We start from the raw sequence: 20,184 nt of genomic DNA, 5'->3' as shown, positions 1-20,184 counted from the left end.
GTGTAAATGTACATGTGCTGTTTGGAGCCTGTTTTTTAGCTGGGTGAACGGTAATACTGGTGCACATATCGAATTCATCAGAATGAAGAATTTGATTTAATAAACATTTTTGGTATTCTTAGCAACACTGTCTTAGTTAAGCCTGATTATGTAGAGTATTATAATTTTTTTCTTTTGCTTAGCTACCCGAATACCTTTACATCTTACTTTATAATCTTCATCTTCAATTTAGTTTAAACTGCCCACATATTTATAAATTTTGTTGAAGATATGACTATGCATTTATATGGTCACCTGAGGCATAGAATGATCAGCCCTCCAGGTTTTTCCAGAACCGAGGGAGTTCCCAAGATGTAGGAAGGTTTTTTTTTTTTTTTTTTTTTTGAGACAGAGTCTCACTCTGTCACCCAGGCTGGAGTGCGGTGGCGCAAGCTCAGCCTACTGCAACCTCCACCTTCAGGTTCAAGCAATTCTTGTGCGTCAGCCTCCTAAGTAGCTGGGACTACAGGTGTGCACTACCACGCCTGGCTAATTTTTGTATTTTTAGTAGAGACAGGGTTTTGCCATGTTGGCCAAGCTGGTCTCGAACTCCTGGCCTCAAATGATCTGCCCGCTTCAGCCTCTGAAAGTGCTGGGATTACGGGTGTGAGCCACCACACCTGGCCTAAGATGCAGGACTTTAAGTGTTAACACCGGGAAGTCCTCAGGCAAACCAGATATGTTGGTCCTCCTACCTGACAGTGTCTCTTTATGGGACTTGACTAGCCGTTCTCCCCAGCTTGAAAAATAACATATTAGATGGTTTTATGCTGGATAAACTCAGACACCTTTTGAAAGCAAGGGAAATGTCTTCAGGGTACCATGTGTATTTTCTGTTTATGTGACTAAAATACGGGACCAATTATTTGTTGATGGTTCTTTTCAATGTAACTGTAAATTAGAAAAATTGAGCAATAAAAGTTACAGCATTTGAAACCTTCTTCATGTAAAATTAAAGGGGCAATTATATTTATAAGAGAACTAGTATTTACTGAGCATCTCCCAAGTACCTTTTTTTTTTTTTTTTTTTTTTTTTTTTAAGGAGAGGAGGCTCGCTCTGTCGCCCAGGCTGGAGTGCAGTGGCGTGATCTCGGCTCACTGCAAGCTCCGCCTCCAGGGTTCATGCCATTCTCCTGCCTCAGCCTCCTGAGTAGCTGGGACTACAGGCGCCCGCCATCACGCCCGGCTAATTTTTTTTTGTATTTTTAGTGGAGACGGGGTTTCACCGTGTTAGCCAAGATGGTCTCGATCTCCTGACCTTGTGATCCACCCGCCTCGGCCTCCCAAAGTGCTGGGATTACAGGCGTGAGCCACTGCGCCCAGCCCCAAGTACCTTTTAGTTTGAAAAAGGAGATAAAATTTTGTTGAAAGCCAAAAAAACAAAACAAAACAAAAGGCGAGCGTTGTCAGTGAGACTGTAACTGTTTGCTAAATGCTACTAACTTTAGAACCTAGGTATCTACTCAAGATGAATTTATTGAATTTTCCTCGTAGATTCAACATGATTAGTGGAAAGAGCATGGGCTTTGGCATCTGGTCAACTTGGGTTTCATCCCTAGATCAAACTGTTACCAACTTTATTGCTTTGTGCAAGCTATTAAACTCCGTGAGCCTCTTTTACATCACCTATAGCATGAGGATAATAATGATCTAAAGTGCTTGGTACATAGTAAGTGCTTAGTAAATGATAAATGCACCAGGTGCCGTGGCTCATGTCTGTAATCCCAGCACTTTAGGAGGTCAAGGCAGGAGGATTGCTTGAGGAGTTCAAGGCTACAGTGTGTTGATCAAGGCACCCACATATGGATTAGGAAAGCTGTATTTTGGGCATGTGTTACCATTAGTGTTTTTATAGCTCCCCTAAACCTAAACCTCCCAGTTATGGTAATCGTATCAGTTAGGATTAGTTTGCTGTGATTTGAAAGATTGCTCAAATATGTTTTTCCTACACATGAAAGAAATCCAAAGTTGGACAGTTCAGGCTTGGTATGGTGGGCCCTGAAGTCCTTCTAGCTCTCTTCAACGCCATTCTTAGGATGTGGCACCCTCCTGGCTCAAGATGGCTCCAGGTAGCCAGATGCAGGACAAATCAAGAAAAATGCCTCTCTCCCTTAAGGAGACTTATGGAAGCACCATAAAAGGCTTGTATCACATTGTTCAAAGTACTACCAACCTGGCCATCCCTAGCTAGAAGGCTGGGAAATGTCATCATTTAGGTGGTGCATAGTTAGCCTAAGTAAAACGGGTTCTGTTACTGAGAAAGAAAGGAAGAGAAGTTTTTTTTTTTTCAAACACATGACAGATTAAAGAAGACTAGATTTTATGGTAGGCATCTTTTCATCTTTACCACTGTGCTACCACTTTAGCACTATAGAATTTTAACTACTCATTTATTCCCCAAGACTTTTCCATTTTTATTTATTTATTTTATGTTTATTTATTTATTTATTTATTTATTTATTCTTAGACAAGCTTTTGCTCTGTCACCCAGGCTGGAGTGCAGTAGCTTGGTCATGGCTCACTACAGTCTTGACTTCCTGGGCTCAAGAAATCCTCCTACCTCATCCCACCACACCTGGCTAATTTTTGTGTTTTTTCTGGTTTTTTTTTTTTTTTTTTTAAGACAGAGTCTCCCTCTGTTACCCAGGCTGGAGTGCAGTGGCACCATCTTCACTCACTGAAAGCTCTGCCTCCTGGATTCAAGCCATTCTCCTGCCTCAGCCTCCCAAGTAGGTGGGATTACAGGTGCCCGCCACCATGTCCGGCTAATTTTTTTTGTATTTTTAGTAGACACGAGGTTTCACGGTGTTAGCCAGGATGGTCTTGATCTCCTGACCTCGTGATCCACCCACCTCGGCCTCCTAAAGTGCTGGGATTACAGGCGTGAGCCACTGCACCCGGCCTTTCTGTTTTTTTTTTTTTTTTTTGTAGGAACAGAGTCTCACTGTGTTGCCCAGGGTGGTCTTGAACTCCTGGGCTCAAGTGATCTACCTGCCTTGGCCTCCCAACGTGTAGGGATTAGAGGTGTGAGCCCCTGTACCTGGCCAGTTTTAATTTTTGTTAGCAGAGTTGGTGGGGATCCCCACTGTTGATTTTTGTCTCTCTGTCTTCTGGTCACTTTTGCTTCTATTATTTGACTTCTAGCAGGAGATCTTTTAAAAAAACAATTAACTATATCCCAATGAAGAGTGATTAGGAGTTTAAGCTCTGGTTTTTTCATTTATTTATTCCATAAATATTGTGCACTCATTGTGTACAGGCTGCTTTGTGTTATTATAGACAATGTGAATCATTACTGATTACATTTCCCTTTTATTGACTTGGCTTCCTGGGGGCACAGAGTCAAATTTGTGACTCAGTTGGCTTGAGTACCAGCCTTGCCCTATCAAACTTTCTTTTTCTCTGTTGCCCAGGCTGCAGTGCAGTGGCGCGATCTTGGCTCACTGCAACCTCTGCCTCCCTGGTTCAAGTGATTCTCCCATTTCAGCCTCCCGAGTAGCTGGGATTGCAGCCGCCTGCCACCATGCCCGGCTAATTTTTGTATTTTTAGTAGAGATGGGGTTTCACCATGTTGGCCAGTCTGATCTCGAACTCCTGACCTCAAATGATACACCCGCCTCGGCCTCCCAAAATGCTGGGATTACAGGTGTGAGCCACCATGCCTGGTCCCTGTTAAACTTTCTACCTAGCAACGTAGTTAGTCTTCCCATCCCACTGTATAACAGTTTCAGGATGATGCCGCCTCTCTAACTTGGAGTGCTGAACAGGAAGTAAGAGTGGGATTTAAAGCAGTGGTTCTCAACCCTGCCTGTATATCAGAAACACCCACAGAACTTTGAAAAATTACCTAGAGAAACTGCCCCACCTGACATTTTGATTCAGTAGCCTCAGGTGTAGTTTAAAAAGCTCCACAGGGGAGCTCTTTGCTTTTGCTGCTGTGGCCGCAGCCATGAGTATACTCAGGCTTCAGAAGAGGCTCACCTCTAGTGTCCTCCGCTGTGGCAAGAAGAAGGTCTGGTTAGACCCCAATGAGACCAATGAAATTGCCAATGCCAAGTCCCGTCAGAGGATCGGAAGCTGATCAAAGATGGGCTGATCATCCGCAAGCCCGTGATGGTCATTCCCAGGCTCCATGCCGGAAAAACACCTTGTCCCGCCGGAAGTGCAGGCATATGGGCATAGGTAAGCAGAAGGGTACAGCCAGTGCCTGAATGCCAGAGGAGGTCACGTGGATGAGGAGAATGAGGATTCTGCGCCGGCTGCTCAGAAGATACCGTGAATCTAAGAAGATTGATTGCCACTTGTATTAGAGCCTGTACCTGAGGGTGAAGGGGAATGTGTTCAAAAACAAGCGGATTCTCATGGAACACATTCACAAGCTGAAGGCAGACAAGGCCTGCAAGAAACTCCTGGCTGACCAGGCTGAGGCCCATAGGTCTAAGACTAAGGAAGCACGCAAGCACTGTGAAGAGCACCTACACACCAAGAAGGAGGAGATCATCAAGACTTTGTCCAAGGAAGAAGAAACCAAGAAATAAAAGCCACCCCCCTTGTCTGTACATACTGGCCTCTGTGATTGCATAGATCAGCCATTAAAATAAAACAAGCCTTTATCTGCTTGCAAAAGAACAACAAAATCAAAAAAACAAAAAACAGGTAATTCTGATGTACATTTGAGGTTTAGGGGCTTGTAACCGTGTGGACTGGAAATGATCTAGGGAGGATTTACATGTTGTTCCTTATCTGTCACATACTGGAGATCAAATCCTTTCTTGAAAACCTGTTTTGACCATGGAAAAAGCAGATGGGGGAAACAATATGATAGTCGAGTCATTTGGGTAAGAGAGGCAAGAATACTGAAATGCTTTAGGGGAAACTTAGTTACTCGTGATTTAGGTAGAACTGGCCTTGCTTACCTATTTTGCCGGCTCCTATTGTGGGAAATTCTTCCTTTGAGCAAAAGAATCTGTTTAACTGGGGCTTCAAGCTCTGGGAAAAGTGCTGAGTCTGCGTGTGGCCACTGTTAGTATCACGAGTTTTCAGCTTCTGCTCCTGGGGCCAGTGAAGGGAGATAAAGGGAAGTCAGGTTGATTATTATTTTTAGAACCAGGAGACTATCAATGAGTCTTCTGAGCTAATGAGAGCCTTCTGGTGATTCCAGGAGGGTTAGTTAGGCCACAAGGAACTATGAGGTCAGGTAGGAATCCTGTTTTGTGTTAAGAGTTCTGTGAATTCCAAGATCAGGCCTTCTGTTACTCAAATAGAAAAAAAACACATTCCAGAGTTTATTCTGTTTCAGTTTATTCATGCCATTTCCCTCAGCTCCCTTATCTCATTAGTGTCGAAATGCAAAAATGGTATACTTCTTTTTTGTATATTAATGTATATCCTGCTATCTATTTAAAACAGTGTTTACAGCATAGTAAAACAGTGACTTAGTTATTGAGGGCTTACTATGTACTGTGTGCCAGAGACTGGGCTAAGAATTATGAAACTGAGGCTTAGTATGATAAGGGGCAAAGTTGGGAAGCATTTATTTTAAGATGTTTTTAATTTATTTTGCCCCGTTTTCTGATAATGTGCTTTTTCCTGATAACCCATTCAAGTATATTTTAATTATATTCATTTTTAATCTACTTTTATAATTTACTACATACTTTCTGCTATTCTTAAACAGAGGCTACTGAATTGAACTCAGGGATCTTAAAGTCCCTTTGAACCTCAAGATTCTATTAACCTTTTGGGGATGTCTCTAGCCTCACTCTGACCCTGTTATTTACGGTGTAGTGAAGACTCAGGAGATGGCTGAACAGGGTCTGGTGTAGTCGTGTCCTGGGCCTTGTTTCCCTGTAAAAGTCTCACTGTTCGTTTATTTTTTGTCATTTACCTTTTTCTCACAGAGGATGGACCATGCATGACATTGCGGGCAGAATAACATGTCTGCCCTTTGCCAAATTAATTTGTAAGTGAATCAGGGGTTCAAGTAACCTCTCTAGTGACTTTGTTTCTTTCCATCACCCTCTCTGTTGCCATCGGGGCCCTTTAACTTGTTGGCTGAATTCAGAAAGTTCTGAGCTTTTCAGCATCTCTGACCTGCTGGATCACAGGACTGTTGCTGTCAGTGTGAACGGCTCAGCCTAAGGAAAAGTATTCATCACCATCTTGAGAATTTGGCCAGTGTGTTTTGGAAATGCCTTATTCTAAAGTCTATACCATTTTCATTAAACAGAGCTGACACTTCTGTAAATGTGATACTGAGCCAAAAATCTGTATGGTTTGTGACTTTTTTTCCCTAATGGATTTTGACTCCCTGGAGGTCAGGGTTTCATATTCTCCACAGCAAACTGGAGAGCTAGGATTTAGATAAGGTAGACGTTCTAACAATGTTTCTTAAACATGACTTTTAAAATGCTTTAAGTAGAAGCCCTTACAAGTAATATCTGGAATCTTTTTAAGTTTGAAAATGGCTATTTGTATCAGATTTATATGTCCTGGCTCTTAATAACCTCCTAGTCTACCTGATAAACCTGTGAAATTGCACTTTCTTCCAGTAGATAACTTTGCTGTTCTCAGGTGAAATACTTTGCTTATCCCTTGCCAGTCCAGCCTAGGGAAGGTGGCTGGACCTGAGCTGGGAATTTTATTTGAGGGAGTGGAAATAGGAGGGGCTGGCCAAGGCTGAGTTAGAGGGCACAGCTCTTTAGTGGCCTGAGCTGGCTCTTTGGTGCAGCCGAAGATTGTTAGAATTTTAGAGGTGGCGAGACTTTAGAGGTACAGCCCAGTTCTCTTATTTTACAGATGAATGAAAGAGAGTCCAATGATGTTAAGTGACTTTTTAAAGGCTGCAGAAGGCTGGGTGTGGTGGCTCATGCCTGTATTCCCAGCACTTTGGGATGCTGAGGTGGGTGGATCACCTGAGGTTGGGAGTTCAAGACCCGCCTGGCCAACACGATGAAACCCTGTCTCTACTAAAAATACAAAAAATTGGCTGGGTGTGGTGGTGTGCACCTGTAATCCCAGCTACTCAGAAGGCTGAGGCAGGAGAATCGTTTGAACCCAGGAGGTGGAGGTTGCAGTGAGCCGAGATCGCGCCACTGCACTCCAGCCTGGGCAACAAAAGCAAAACTCGGACTCAGAAAAAAAAAAAAGGCTATAGTATTCAGTAGGGTCAAAGTTGGAACTGGACTGAAGTCAGAAAGAAGTGAAAAGTGTGCTTTTTTCCCCTCTTTCTCTGTCCTATCCAGGAGCTATGAAGACATGTTTCTCCTTTGCGTTTCTTTACAGGTTATGCTTTAGATTGGAAGTTTTTCTTTTTGTATACTTAATTGTGAGATGGAGACAGTAGAGAGAAGGTAGTCCCATTTTGGAAGCATTTTTTTTTTTTGTTAAAATCTTGGCTCAGGAACAGTAAATGAACATTTTAAGATCATCTACCTGCCTGGCCAACATGGTGAAACCCCATCTCTACTAAAAATACAACAGTTAACCAGGCTTAGTGACACATGCCTGTAATCCCAGCCACTTGGGAGGCTGAGGTATGAGAATCAGTTGAACCTGCGAGATGGAGGCTGTGGTGACCTGAGATCGCACCGTTGCACTCCAGCCTGGGTAACAGAACGAGACTGCATCTCAAAAAAAAAAAGGAAAGATCATCTGACATATTTAGGATGCATTTTCAAGTTCCACAGGCATCAACTTACTGTTCCTCCTGCCTTGTCCTCCCCCAACCTTTTCTTTTTTCTTTTCTTTCTTTCTTTTTTTTTTTTTTTTTTTTTTTGAGACAGGGTCTTGCTCTGTCGCCCAGACTGGAGTGCAGTGGCTCAATTACAGTTCACTGCGGCCTTGACCTCTTGGGCTCAAGCAGTCCTCCCAGCTCAGCCTCCTGAGTAGCTGGGACTACAGATACGCACCACCACACCTGGCCTGACCTTTTCAATTAAATACTTCTGTATATCATTTAGGTATAATTGATTATACCAGAAATGAACCTGCACTTTGTGCTTGGTATTATTTTTTAAGGTATTAAAGAGATGATACCTATGTTATTTCAATAAATATTTTATGCATGTTTTCCAAATTTGCCATAACATGACATTTTGATTTGATCACCCTAAGGATTCCAGTCATAAAAGGTATTTGTAAATGGGCTTTGTTCTTAAGCCAGCTGTTTCTCTTGTTTTATTGTTTTTGATTCTAATGAAAGCTTTGCTTTCTTACATATGGGGAAACCTCTTATTACAGAGAAAGCTTCTAGAGTGTTTTTATATTTTGGTGACTTAAAGTCTGTTAATAGACTGTATCCCAAAGATTCAGATTGCAGTTTGCATTCTTTCCTCTCAAAACTACTTATTTGGGGCCAGATGCAGTGGCTCACGCCTGTAATCTCAGCACTTTGGGAGGCCAACGTGGGCAGATCACGAGGTCAGGAGTAAGGTCAGGAGTTCGAGACCAGCCTGGCCAACATGGTGAAACTCCGTCTCTACTAAAAATACAAAAATTAGACGGGCATAGTGGCGGGCGACTGTAATCCCAGCTACTTGGGAGGCTGAGGCAGGAGCATCATCTGAACCTAGGAGGTGGAGGTTGCAGTGAGCCGAGATTGCGCCACTGCACTCCGGCCTGGACAATAAGAGCAAAACTCCGTCTCAAAAAAAACAAAAAAGAAAAAACCAAACAAACAATTTATTTGGACTCTTAAATGCTTTTGGTTGGTTGGCATTTCTTTGTGAATTATTTGTCAAAATAATTTTTTGTCTGTAATTGGATAAAGGCTTTGCGACCAATTTAAAGTTTTTTTTAACAAAAGAAAATACGTGTTTTTTTAAAGGATAACAAAACTTATATACTTTTATAGACTTGTTACATAAAATTAAGGAAAGAAAAATGAAAAAATTGAGCAACTTAGGTTTTTAAAGCTATATGGAATTCTAGAATGTTTTATCCTTCACCTGAAAAACAACTCAATTAGATCAAAAAGTCCTATTTATCATATATTCTTTACTCTTCAATTTGCATTTGTGTGTGTGTGTGTGTGTGTGTGTGTGTAAGACAGAGTCTTGCTCTGTCGCCCAGGCTGGATGGCAGTGGTGCGATCTTGGCTCACTGCAACCTCTGCCTCCTGGGTTCAAGTGATTCTCCTGCCTCAGCCTCCCAAGTAGCTGGGACTACAGGTTCGGGCTGCCATGCACAGATAATTTCTTTTTGTATTTTTTTTTTCTTTTTTTTTAGTAGAGACAGGGTTTCACCATGGTAGCCAGGCTGTTCTCGAACTCCTGAGCTCAGGCAATCCCCCCACTTTGTCCTCCCAAAGTGTTAGGATTACAGGTGTGAGCTACTGCTCCCAGCCTCAGCAATTTGCATTTTTTTTTTTTTTTTTTTTTGAGGTGGGGTCTCGCTCTGTCACCTAGGCTGGAGTGCAGTAGTGTGATCTCAGCGCACTGCAACCTCCGCCTCCTGGGTTCAGGTGATTCTCCTGCCTGAGCCTCTGAGTAGCTGGGATTACAGGCACGTACCACCACTCCTGGCTAATTTTTTTTTTTTTTTTGTATTTTTAGTAGAGGGTTTCGCCATGTTGGCCAGGCTGGTCTCGAATTCTTGACCTCGGTCTCCCTAAGTGTTGGGATTACAGGTGTGAGCCACCACAACTAGCCAGCAATTTCCATATATATAGCTCTTCCATATGTATAGTACTAACTCATGGTCTCCTTGAATGACTAACAGTCATTTAAAGAGACGTTTTGGAGTTACTGTCTTTACTGAGCAAATGAATAAGCCCAAGTTTAGAGAGGCTGAGTTACTCCCTGCAGGCTAACATCTCTAGTTAATAGTAGAACTGGAGTCCAGTTTTTCTGACTCCTCACTAGTGTTCTTTCTATTCTTGTGAAGGTAAATTGTTTGGTGAGATATATAGATTTATGTGTACATATATCCAAATGTATATTATGCATGTACATTCTATTTTTGATGCAATAATTGTTATTAAATGTCATACTCTCAGGTACTGTATATTAAACTTCTGTTTGCTTTGTTTTCTTTTAGCTTCTTAGCAAAACTGGTTGTTAGCAAAACTGGTTGTTTTGCTAAGTCAATAAAGTGTGGTAAGAATGAAGTTCAGTGATAACAGTGCAGTACTTTTTTGATTGATGAATGTTGTGTACATACCTCCCACAGAACATTCTCCCTCTTATTATCCAGTGTACTCCTGTGCTTGGACGTATCTGCCCTCCCACTAGTCCCCTAAATGCCTCTGGGAGTAATACCAGTATTGCCTGGAATCTTTTTGAATGCGAAGGATGTGAACTGTTCAATTTTACCCCCACTGAAGCCCTTTGCAGACGTTTCAGTGAATTTATGTAGTTTCTTTAGCCATGTTATCTAGCATTGTATCAAAAGGGCCCTTTCTCTTCAATCAGGATAAGGAGAGCAAATACAGAATTGTAAGTTTAATGTTATTTAGTCAGAGATATCTGAAAATACAGTTCTGAATACTTTCCAGATTTAACGTCAGCATCTTTGTTGTTATGTAATGGACAGGAACTCAATTAGTATTTATTAAATGTCTACTCTGGGAATGATGATTTACCACTTCATAATTGTTGGAATTGTTGTTGTCCAGTATGTTGAAATCCCAAACATATGTTGTACTACTCTGATTTTTTTCTTTAACTTTTTACATGGTAAAGCAATGCATTCAATTCTAGGCAGTTGGCAAATCTTAAATGTAGAAAAAACAAAGCATGAAACATTTGCTTTTGAAATAGAAAATTCTTATTTTTTGAAAGCATTTTACCCATGTGTGCAGTTATTGAGAGAAAATATTTGTACTTGGCTGACTTGTCTTCACCAAATGTCACAGCTCAGACCTCTCTTTGGTTGGAGATATAGGGATAAGTCCTTCTGCTATTAAATAGGCAATTAATCTTTAAAAAATGTAGAGAATGTCCTTGATAATTACTAGATGGAATTTATGTTGTCCTTTTTGTAATAAATTGTTCTTTAAAAAAGAACTTTTATTTTTTATATTTATTTATTTATTTATTTATTTTGAGACAGAGTCTCTGTCGCTCAGGCTGGAATCTTGGCTCACTGCAACCTCTGCCTCCCGGGTTCAAGCGATTCTTCTGCCTCAGCCTCCTGAGTAGCTGGGACTACAGGCACGCACCACCATGCCTAGCTAATTTTTGTATTTTTAGTAGAGATGGGGTTTCACCATGTTGGCCAGGCTGGTCTTGAACTCCCGACCTGAGTTGATCCACCTGCCTTGGCCTCCCAAAGTGCTGGGATTACAGGCATGAACCACTGTGCCTGGCTAGAACATTTGTATTTTGTATTTATCACTTGTCACAGGGATTTGTTACCTTTAAATTTGCTTCTGGATTCTAGTTTTCTAGAACAAATTTAGCTATTTGGTATGTTTGTAACTAGCTGTTGTTCACAGAGGGAAAGAGGATGAGCAAATTAATTATGCTTCTGATTATATTTAATTACCAAGAGCAATGTTTTCACTCCTGTCCCAACATATTTATTTTCAAACACAAGATGCTATATTTCATCCATTTTGAGATAGACATTTTATTCACATTTTAACACCACTGATATCAGTATGTGTCATGTATAACGTGTGACCTAACTATAATTGATAACATTTTTACTTCCTTAGTGGCAGATGACACATCAGGGTGCCTGACAATTTGTGGTATTTTTATTTATTTATTATTTGTTTAGATTGCTCTTTCAGAATTCAGGGTATCTTTAATTGAATCAAAATCAGTACAATGGAAAGATCTTTATCAAGTTTTAAAGCACTTTTTGAAACATGGGTTGTTTACAATTTATGTGTACTCATGTACACATCTACTTTCAGTTGGTGTTGGCCTGAAATCAAGGGTGGATTATTTTCATTTACTTTGTCAATTTTGGAAACAGTTACATAACAAGAAATAGCTGGAAATTTGCCACATTTAATTAGAGAAACTCCAGCTAGATGTTAAGGGATTTGTCAAGCTTGAAGAGCTCAAACCTAGTTAATACAGGACCACAGAGACAACCCACTCTTCCTCATTCCTAGTTTTTCTGTCATTTTGTCTGTGGTGTTTGAGGATGACTGTTGCGGGATTGTCCTCTACTGAGTGCCCAGAAGACACTGGGGATGAGGAGCGTTCTTGTGTGACCCGCTCTCGGGCCGAGGCTGCTTTGTCACTGGGGCACTTGTTGGCAGAGCTTGTCATTTTGCACATTCACCAAATGGGCTTCGAATATTTTTCCTCCAGAAAAACCAGTCCACAGATTTTCAAGGCGCAGGTTTTATGTGCTTCTGCCCCTTCTTGCCCTTTCAACAGTGCATTGTGTGAAATGGTGCTTCATAGTTTCATCATTTTGTGTTGCTTTAACATCTGTTGTGGATGGCAATACATAATCCTGTGACTATCCGTTTCCCCATACCGCAAAGATATTAAAACGTGGCAGTTGGTTGCCCTGACGTGGGTACATGATACATCTGAGGAAATAGTTTCAGGCTGTGTTTATGGAGCAGAGGAGAGTGTGGGTAGGGTTAGAAACACAGACCCTGTGAACCACCTGCTGACCTTTGCCCTCAAAAAACCCTTTGGAGCTTTTTTCGTTTTGTTTGGTTTGTATCAGATTTTTTTTTGTTTTTGTTTTTTAAAGAGCATTCCTGAAAACTGGACTTTGTGTGTGTTAGGGGAGGGGATTTGTTAGGAGAGGATGGCTATTTGGTAATGAGACCTGTTCCCATAGATTGATTGGGGTGAAAGACTGAGTGGATGGGAGGTGAGAAAATGGAGGTTGTGTGAATAGACAACTTTGAAAAAGCTTATTGTTTAGAGACAAGAAAAGATCACTGACCCAATTTTTTCTTCTCTCTTTTTTTCTTTTTTCTGTGTGTGTGTGTGTGTGTGTGTGTGTGTGTGTTTTGTTTTTTGTTTTTTGTTTTTCCAGACGGAGTCTCGCTCTGTGGCCTAGGCTGGAGTGCAGTGGCATGATAACAGCTCACTGCAGCCTCAACTTCCTGGGCTCATGTGATCCTCCCTGTCAGCCTCCTGAGTATCGGGGACTACAGGCTTGCACCACCACAGTGGGGTGTTTTTTTTTGTTTGTTTGTTTAACCCCCAAAGCAGCCTGAATCCATTTCCTTTGGGTGTCAATGAGGACTTTCTCTTGGGTTCTTGCTTTCCCATGACCTCAAACCCTTCTCAAACTCACTGGGTCACAATCCACCTTGATTAGTGGTGCTGCCATTTTTGACTCTTCCCACTCTCCTCCCGACCAACCAGCCCTACAAAGTCCAAAATTTGTGACTATCCAAATACTCTCAAGTCTTACTGATTCATTTTCTTTATTGTCTCTTGGATTTATTCTGCTTTTTCTCTTCTCATTGCACTGCCTCCTCATCTTTTGACTGGGCTGCTACTCACTATTAAAAAGTGGGGATTATTATACCTACCTTGAGGGTTAGCTAGGAGCGTGAATTTAAATGAAATATGTGAAACATGTGGCATGGTGGTTCAGTGTTATTGGGTGTTCTGGGCTTCTTCTGTTTTCGCTCAATCCATCTCCCAAGCTCCAGTTTTTGGCCACTTCCTTTCTTCTTTATCCAGCTACCGGAGTTGTCTTCCCTAAGTACACTGCTTTTTTTTTTTTTTTTTTTTTTAAAGGAGTCTCCGCAACCTCCGCCTCCTGGGTTCAAGCGATTTTCCTGCCTCCAAGCGATTCTCCTGCCTCAGGCTCCCAAGTAGCTATGACTACAGGTGCACGCCACCACGCCCAACTAATTTTTGTATTTTTAGTAGAGACAGGCTTTTAACATGTTGACCAGGCTAGTCTCAAACTCCTGACCTCATGATCTGCTCTCCTTGGCCTCCCAAATTGCTGTGATTACATGCGTGAGCCACTGCACCCAGCCCTTAAGTACACTGCCTTTTAAGTGTGTTCAGTGTTTCCCCATTGCTTGCAGTGTAGCCCATCCTCCTTAGAGGGAGTCCAGGCTCACAATCTAGTCCCATCTCTACTGTCCAATCTTTTAACCCTTTATAGTCTTGACTGTCACAAACCTTCCTTGCTTTTTTTTTTTTTTTTTTTTCCCTCGAGACAGAGTCTCACTGTGTCGCCCAGGCTGGAGTGCAGCGGTGTAATCTCGGCTCACTGCAACCTCTGCCTCTAGGGTTCAAGTGATTCTCCTCCCTCAGACCCCTGAGTCGCTGGGATTACAGGCACATGCCACCACACCAGGGTAATTTGTATTTTTAGTAGAGACAGGGTTTCACCATGTTGGCCAGGCCAGTCTTGAACTCCTGATCTGAGATGAGTCATCTGCCTTGGCCTCCTAAAGTGCTGGGATTATAGGCATGAGCCACTGCGCCTGACCCTTCCTTGCTTTTTATGTCCTAGCTACATTAGACCACTAGATGTTGTTCAAAATCCTATTTTGACGTTGTCTTTGTGGTCTTTGAATCAAAGTGTCCTTTTTTCCTTTCTCCCTTATCCCTTGATTATTTAAAACAGTGAGCCAAACATTTATTAACATATTTGGTAGAATTGTGATATATATGTGCGTGTATCTACATGTATATGTATATGACAAATATAGGGATCTCATAAGCTATTTTATCATGACAAGGGGTAGCAAGAGGTCAGCTCTCCCACCTATTGGACATATTATCTGGTTGAGAAGTAACTTAAACTATTTAAACTTGTGCATTTTCATCTGTTAAATGAAGTGAGGTTCAGATGGATGGTCATTGTTTCTGCTCTTTGTAAAGTCCTTGGCCTGAACTTAATTATAACCCAGAAAAAGTGATTCTATGAGAGCTTACTCTCTGAGACCACTTTAAGTTCTAGAATAACTTAAAGAGTTTAGCTATAATCCTAGCACTTTGTGAGTTCGAGGAGGCAAGCAGATTGCTTGAGCCCAGGAGTTCCAGGTCAGCCTGGGCAACACAGTGAAACCCCATCTCTACTAAAAAATAAAAAAATTAGCCAGGCATGGTGGAGCACACCTGTGGTTCCAGCTACTTGGGGGGCTAAGGTGGGAGGATAGCCTGAGCCCGGGGAGGTTGAAGCTGCAATGAGCCGTGATTGAGCCACTGTATTCCAGCCTGGGTGACAGAGTGAGACCCTGTCTCAAAAAAAAAAAAAAAAAGAAAAAAGAAAAAAAACAATTTAGATGTATGGCCAGTTAACAAGATTAGGGAAAAGAAGAATGAGCATTTGTGAGTGCCAAGTACGTTATGTACCTGTGTCATTTGATCCTTTGAAAGAAACCTCCACAGGTAGGTAGATCGTTTACAGGGAGAAAATGGAGGATGAGAAAGGATAAGTTATTTGCCCAAAGTATAAATCTTGTTAGACTCTCTCTTAACTCTTGGACTCTCCCACACACAGTGATGGCTGAGCAACAGCGTGTGCTTTAGCTTTAGTCTCAGCTGGGGTTTCTTTTCTTCACAGTGATTCTTCTCTAGATTACAGACTATTTACTCTAGACAATTTGGAAAAAAAGTTTTGGTTCTGTGTACGTGTTCATCCTAGGGTTTGTGTTTTTTCCCTTTCTCTCTGGGGCAGTATTTCTATTTAAACACCATTGTAGCCATAAAAATAATATTTGGCTTTCAGTTACTGTGCTCATTTCCTTATTTCCACTTATAAAATGTGCTATGTGTGTGCATTGTATTTAATGAAACAGAAAGCAAATGTTTGTTTAACAGAATAAGAAAGAAATGAAATTCATGGCAGATATGTTATTTACCACTTTTGTGTATCTGGAGTTCTGTATAGTTCAAAATCAGGGATTTTAATGCCTTGAGTTAAGCAGTAGCAGTAGTAGCAGTAAAACAAGGTCAGCAGCAACAGCTAACATTGATTGAGCTGTGATAGTGGGTTTATATGTGTGTTACTATGTTTCCAAGTGCTTTATTTGTATTACAGGTCTTCTCAATAACCCTAGGAGGCAAGTAACCTTCTCTCCATTTTATAGATGAGGAAATCAGGATACAGAGAGGGTGGGAAACTGGCTCAAGGTCGTACAGCTAGGATACATACTCACTGACTTGGCAGTTCTGAATTAATTTAAATGTATTTTATTGATCAGTTAAATACATTATTGAAATGTCTCTCAGTTAATGTGTTATCCCCTTTCTAGGGATTTGGACTGGTTGTACTTTCTGGGGGCATTGGTTACAGAATATCTTCAGTGTAACTATAGCTAGGCCTAGTGGGGTATATATGTGACTTGCTTGAATTACTAAATTCTCTCAAGGAACTGAAGCAATCCTTACTATGCATTGTTAACAATAATATTTTTAAAATACATGTATGAAAATATTATAGATTCATGAAGGTACATTAATTTATTCTACAAAACATCATTGAAATGGAAAATTTAATATGCTTACATGCTGACTGGGGAAATATGTTGTTTTGGATTACAGGAGATAAAGGATTTTTTAAGGGCTTTTTGGCAGTTATGCTAATAGGTAAACTTCTTTCTTTCTTTCTTTTTTTTTTTTTTTGAGACGGAGTTTTGCTCTTGTTGCCCAGGCTGGAGTGCAATGGCGGGCGTGATCTCAGCTCACCACAACCTCCGCTTCCGGGGTTCAAGCAATTCTCCTGCCTCAGTCTCCTGAGTAGCTGGGATTACAGGCATGTGCCACCATACCTGACTAATTTTGTATTTTTAGTAGAGATGGGCTTTCTCCACGTTGGTCAGGCTGGTCTCGAACTCCCGACCTGAGGTGATCCATCTGCCTCGGCCTTCCAAAGTGCTGGGATTACAGGTGTGAGCCACTGCACCTGGCACATCTTTCTTATTTAGCAAGAAGTAATACTGTATTCTAAAATTGTGCTTTGCAGGAAGAAAGTTTCAGCTAATACAGACATAATATTTTTATAAGTTTGGAGAAATTTTTATTGGCTAACAAATGGTACCTTGTGTTATGTTTGACTACCTTTATGTTCAACTCAGTATTTTTCCCCCTTTTTTTCAGTTCTTCACCAAAGGACATGGATGAAAATGAAAGCAACCAGTCCCTGATGACAAGCAGCCAATATCCTAAAGAAGCAGTAAGAAAACGTCAAAATTCAGCACGGAATTCCAGAGGAAGTGATTCTTCTAGGTTTTCCAGGAAAAGCTTCAAACTGGATTATAGACTAGAAGAAGATGTAACTAAATCCAAGAAAGGAAAAGATGGGAGATTTGTGAATCCGTGGCCAACATGGAAAAACCTCTCTATTCCAAATGTTCTCAGATGGCTGATAATGGAGAAAGATCACAGCAGTGTTCCAAGTTCTAAAGAGGTGGCGCTTGGCTTTTTTGAATGCTTTATATTTGCTCTTAATATATGACTAATTATTTGAGCCCTTATATATCATAAGGCGTAGAATTAGTCTGAGGAGATGAAGTGGACAGGTGTAACCTAGGCCCTAAAGTTCATCATTCAGTAACAGAGTGCATATAGGAATAACCAGCCCTGATCTGGTGGCAACTAGAGGTAGGAACAGAGTGCTTTAGAGGTACAGGAAGCAACGTGATGCTGACAGGCAGAGCTGGAGATGTCTTCACAGAGGAGAGGAGTATTTCAGCTGGGCCTAGCCAACTAAAAAGTATTTTGACAGTGATTTTCCAGGTAGATGATGGCATGAACAAGGTCATGAAGGTGAGAAAGTGTATTACATGCTCTGGAAGGTAGTAGCCTGGTACGTGTGTGGAATATGGATTTTGAGGGTGAAGGCATGGCCTAGAGTGCTTGGCTTTTAACCCTTGGATAAAGCTGCCAACACTGTGAAAGGGAGCTTCAGATGACCTTTCCAGACCTTGAAAAGTTGACTCTGGGTTCCTAGCCTTTAAACGTACTAGTTTTACTTAAGATGATTCTACTTGGCCTTCTGCTATTCTGTTAGAATAGATAGATCACAGTTTTGGGTTAAGTTGATTTCATGGTTTACATTGAGTATATCAATATTTTTCATTGGTGAACCAAGTAAATACTATGGCTGTGTCTCCTTTCCTTATATACCTCTCCCTCTGCCGTGTGAATAACATCTCTTTCATTTGCTTGACTTTCTGTGTATTTATGACGATTATTTTCCTGCCTCCCCTGGCCTCTCAGTGCCATTTTCCTGAGGGAAAGACTCTCAGGTGGTCGTTCAGCACTGGGCTGTAGTCTGAGCTGATGCCTTCCCAGGGTCTCTGCCGGCTTCTGTTCTAGGGTACCCTTCACCAGCCTCCTGGGCTCCCCTGTGTCTTCTATGGTAGCCCTTATTTTCTGCATCCCACTTGTTCCTCCTTCTGTGTCATTTTCTCATTTTAGTGGAGCATATTTTCAGTGAACTTCCTGAGAAAGGGTATATGGAAAGTAAGTTTTTTGAAAACTTGCTTGTCTGAAATGTCTTTATTCTCACTCATAATTGATAGTTTGGGTATAGAAGTTTTGTTTGGAAACAGTTTTCTCTCAGAATTTGAGAGTATTGCCTCCATAATTTTATTTCTAGTGTGGCTGTGGGGAAGCTCAGTGCCATCCTTCCTCTTGATCCTTTGAACAGACCCTTTGTTTTCTCTCTAGAGACTTTGAGAATCCTCTCTTTGGTACTAGTGTTCTGAAAATTGCCATGATGTGTAGTTCTTTATTTATTCATTATGCTCTGTGTGTGGTGGGCCCTTTCAGTCTGAAAATCCATTTCCTTTAGTTCTAGGAAATTTCGTCTATATCTTTGAAAATGTCCTTCCCTACATCTTCTTATTCCAAAATGACTATTAGTTATAGTAGTTCTATTTTGGACCTCCTGGATCAATTCTCTGTAATTTAAGAAAATTTCTTGTGTGTTTATCTTTTTAAAAATATTACATGGCCAGGTGCAGTGGCTCATGCCTGTAATACCCACACTTTAGGAGGCTGAGGCAGGTGGATTGCTTGAGCTGAGAAGTTCGAGACCAACCGGGGCAATATAGCAAAATGCCATCTCTACCAAAAACAACAACAACAACAACAAAAAAACCCAAAAATTTAGCCAGGCGCAATAGAATGTGCCTGTAATCCCAGCTACTTGGGAGGCTGAGGCAGGAGAATCACCTGAGCCTGGGAGGCAAAAGTTGCAGTGAGCCGAGATCACGCCACTACACTCCAGCCTGGGTGACAGAGCAAGACCCTGTCTCAAAAAAAAAAAAAAAAAAAAAAATTACATTCTGAGGAGTCGGACCCTGGGAGGAATGATGTTAGGTGCAGATGCAGTGTGGCTTTTGATGGTGCCTTATGGACAGTTGTGTCCCAAAGGAGGGATGAGAATAACCGCTGAGGTCCTAAAGAGCAAGCCTAACTCCAGCCATTGGCACACAGGCATTAAATGGAAACCTGGAAGTTGAAATGATAGAATTTCACTTGTCTAGACTAGCTTTATGGTTTTATTATTGGTAATGTTTTTATCCATTGACTGAGTGCAGATTTTTGGAGACCTTTTAAAGGTATAGAGAATCGGCTTGACAACAGTGCACATGCAGCAAGTTTTCAAGAAGCAAAGAACTAAAAATTCATGCTTGTCCCCGAGAAGTGCAGGCAGACCTGATTTCCTAGAGACGTCTAGGATTTTAATGACCACAGATAGCAAGCAAGCATGCAGCTTACCCCTTGATAGGGTCTCACTCTGTCACCCAAGCTGGAGTGCAGTAGAGCTTTGAGACTCATCACTACAGCCTCAAAACACCTGGGCTGTAGTGACCCTCAGCCTCCCAGTGGTTTTTGTAGACAGCCAGATGGAGTTTCATGGCAGAGAAGATTAATTAAACAATGTCTTTCAATTTTAATAAATTTTGGCAATTCAAAACAAATTTATATTCTTAACAATTTCCTCAATAATTTGTTTCATTTTTATTTATTATTATTATTATTTTTGAGACGGAGTCTCATTCTTTTTGCCCAGGCTGGAGTGCACTGGCACAGTCTCGGCTCACTGCAACCTCTGCCTCCTGACTTCAGGCGATTCTCCTGCCTCAGCCTTGCGAGTAGCTGGGACTATAGGCGCCTACCACCACGCCTGGCTAATTTTTTTTTGTATTTTTAGTAGAGACAGGGTTTCACTGTGTTTGGCCAGGCTGGTCTCGAACTGCTGACCTCAGGTGATCCACCTGCCTTGGCTTCCCAA

The 20,184-nt window shown here is 41.4% G+C and overlaps 1 protein-coding gene and 1 pseudogene across 7 annotated transcripts in view; both read left to right on the top strand.

Annotated features, from left to right (window-relative positions):
• Positions 1-20,184, top strand: part of NAPEPLD (N-acyl phosphatidylethanolamine phospholipase D) — a 48,634-nt gene that overhangs the window by 4,298 nt on the left and 24,152 nt on the right. For all 7 annotated transcript variants that reach the window (XM_007982457.3, XM_007982462.3, XM_007982459.3 and 4 more), the window contains exon 2: positions 17,037-17,346. In XM_007982457.3, coding sequence (XP_007980648.2) covers positions 17,037-17,346 — 310 coding nt within the window. The remainder of the gene's footprint in view (positions 1-17,036; positions 17,347-20,184) is intronic.
• Positions 3,537-5,290, top strand: LOC103226679 (large ribosomal subunit protein eL19-like; annotated as a pseudogene).

This window comes from Chlorocebus sabaeus, chromosome 21, assembly GCF_047675955.1.
Source record: "Chlorocebus sabaeus isolate Y175 chromosome 21, mChlSab1.0.hap1, whole genome shotgun sequence".
Classification (NCBI taxonomy): Eukaryota; Metazoa; Chordata; class Mammalia; order Primates; family Cercopithecidae; genus Chlorocebus; species Chlorocebus sabaeus.
The sequence above is the reverse complement of the archived record's forward strand: the minus strand, read 5'-3'. Positions and strand labels throughout refer to the sequence as shown.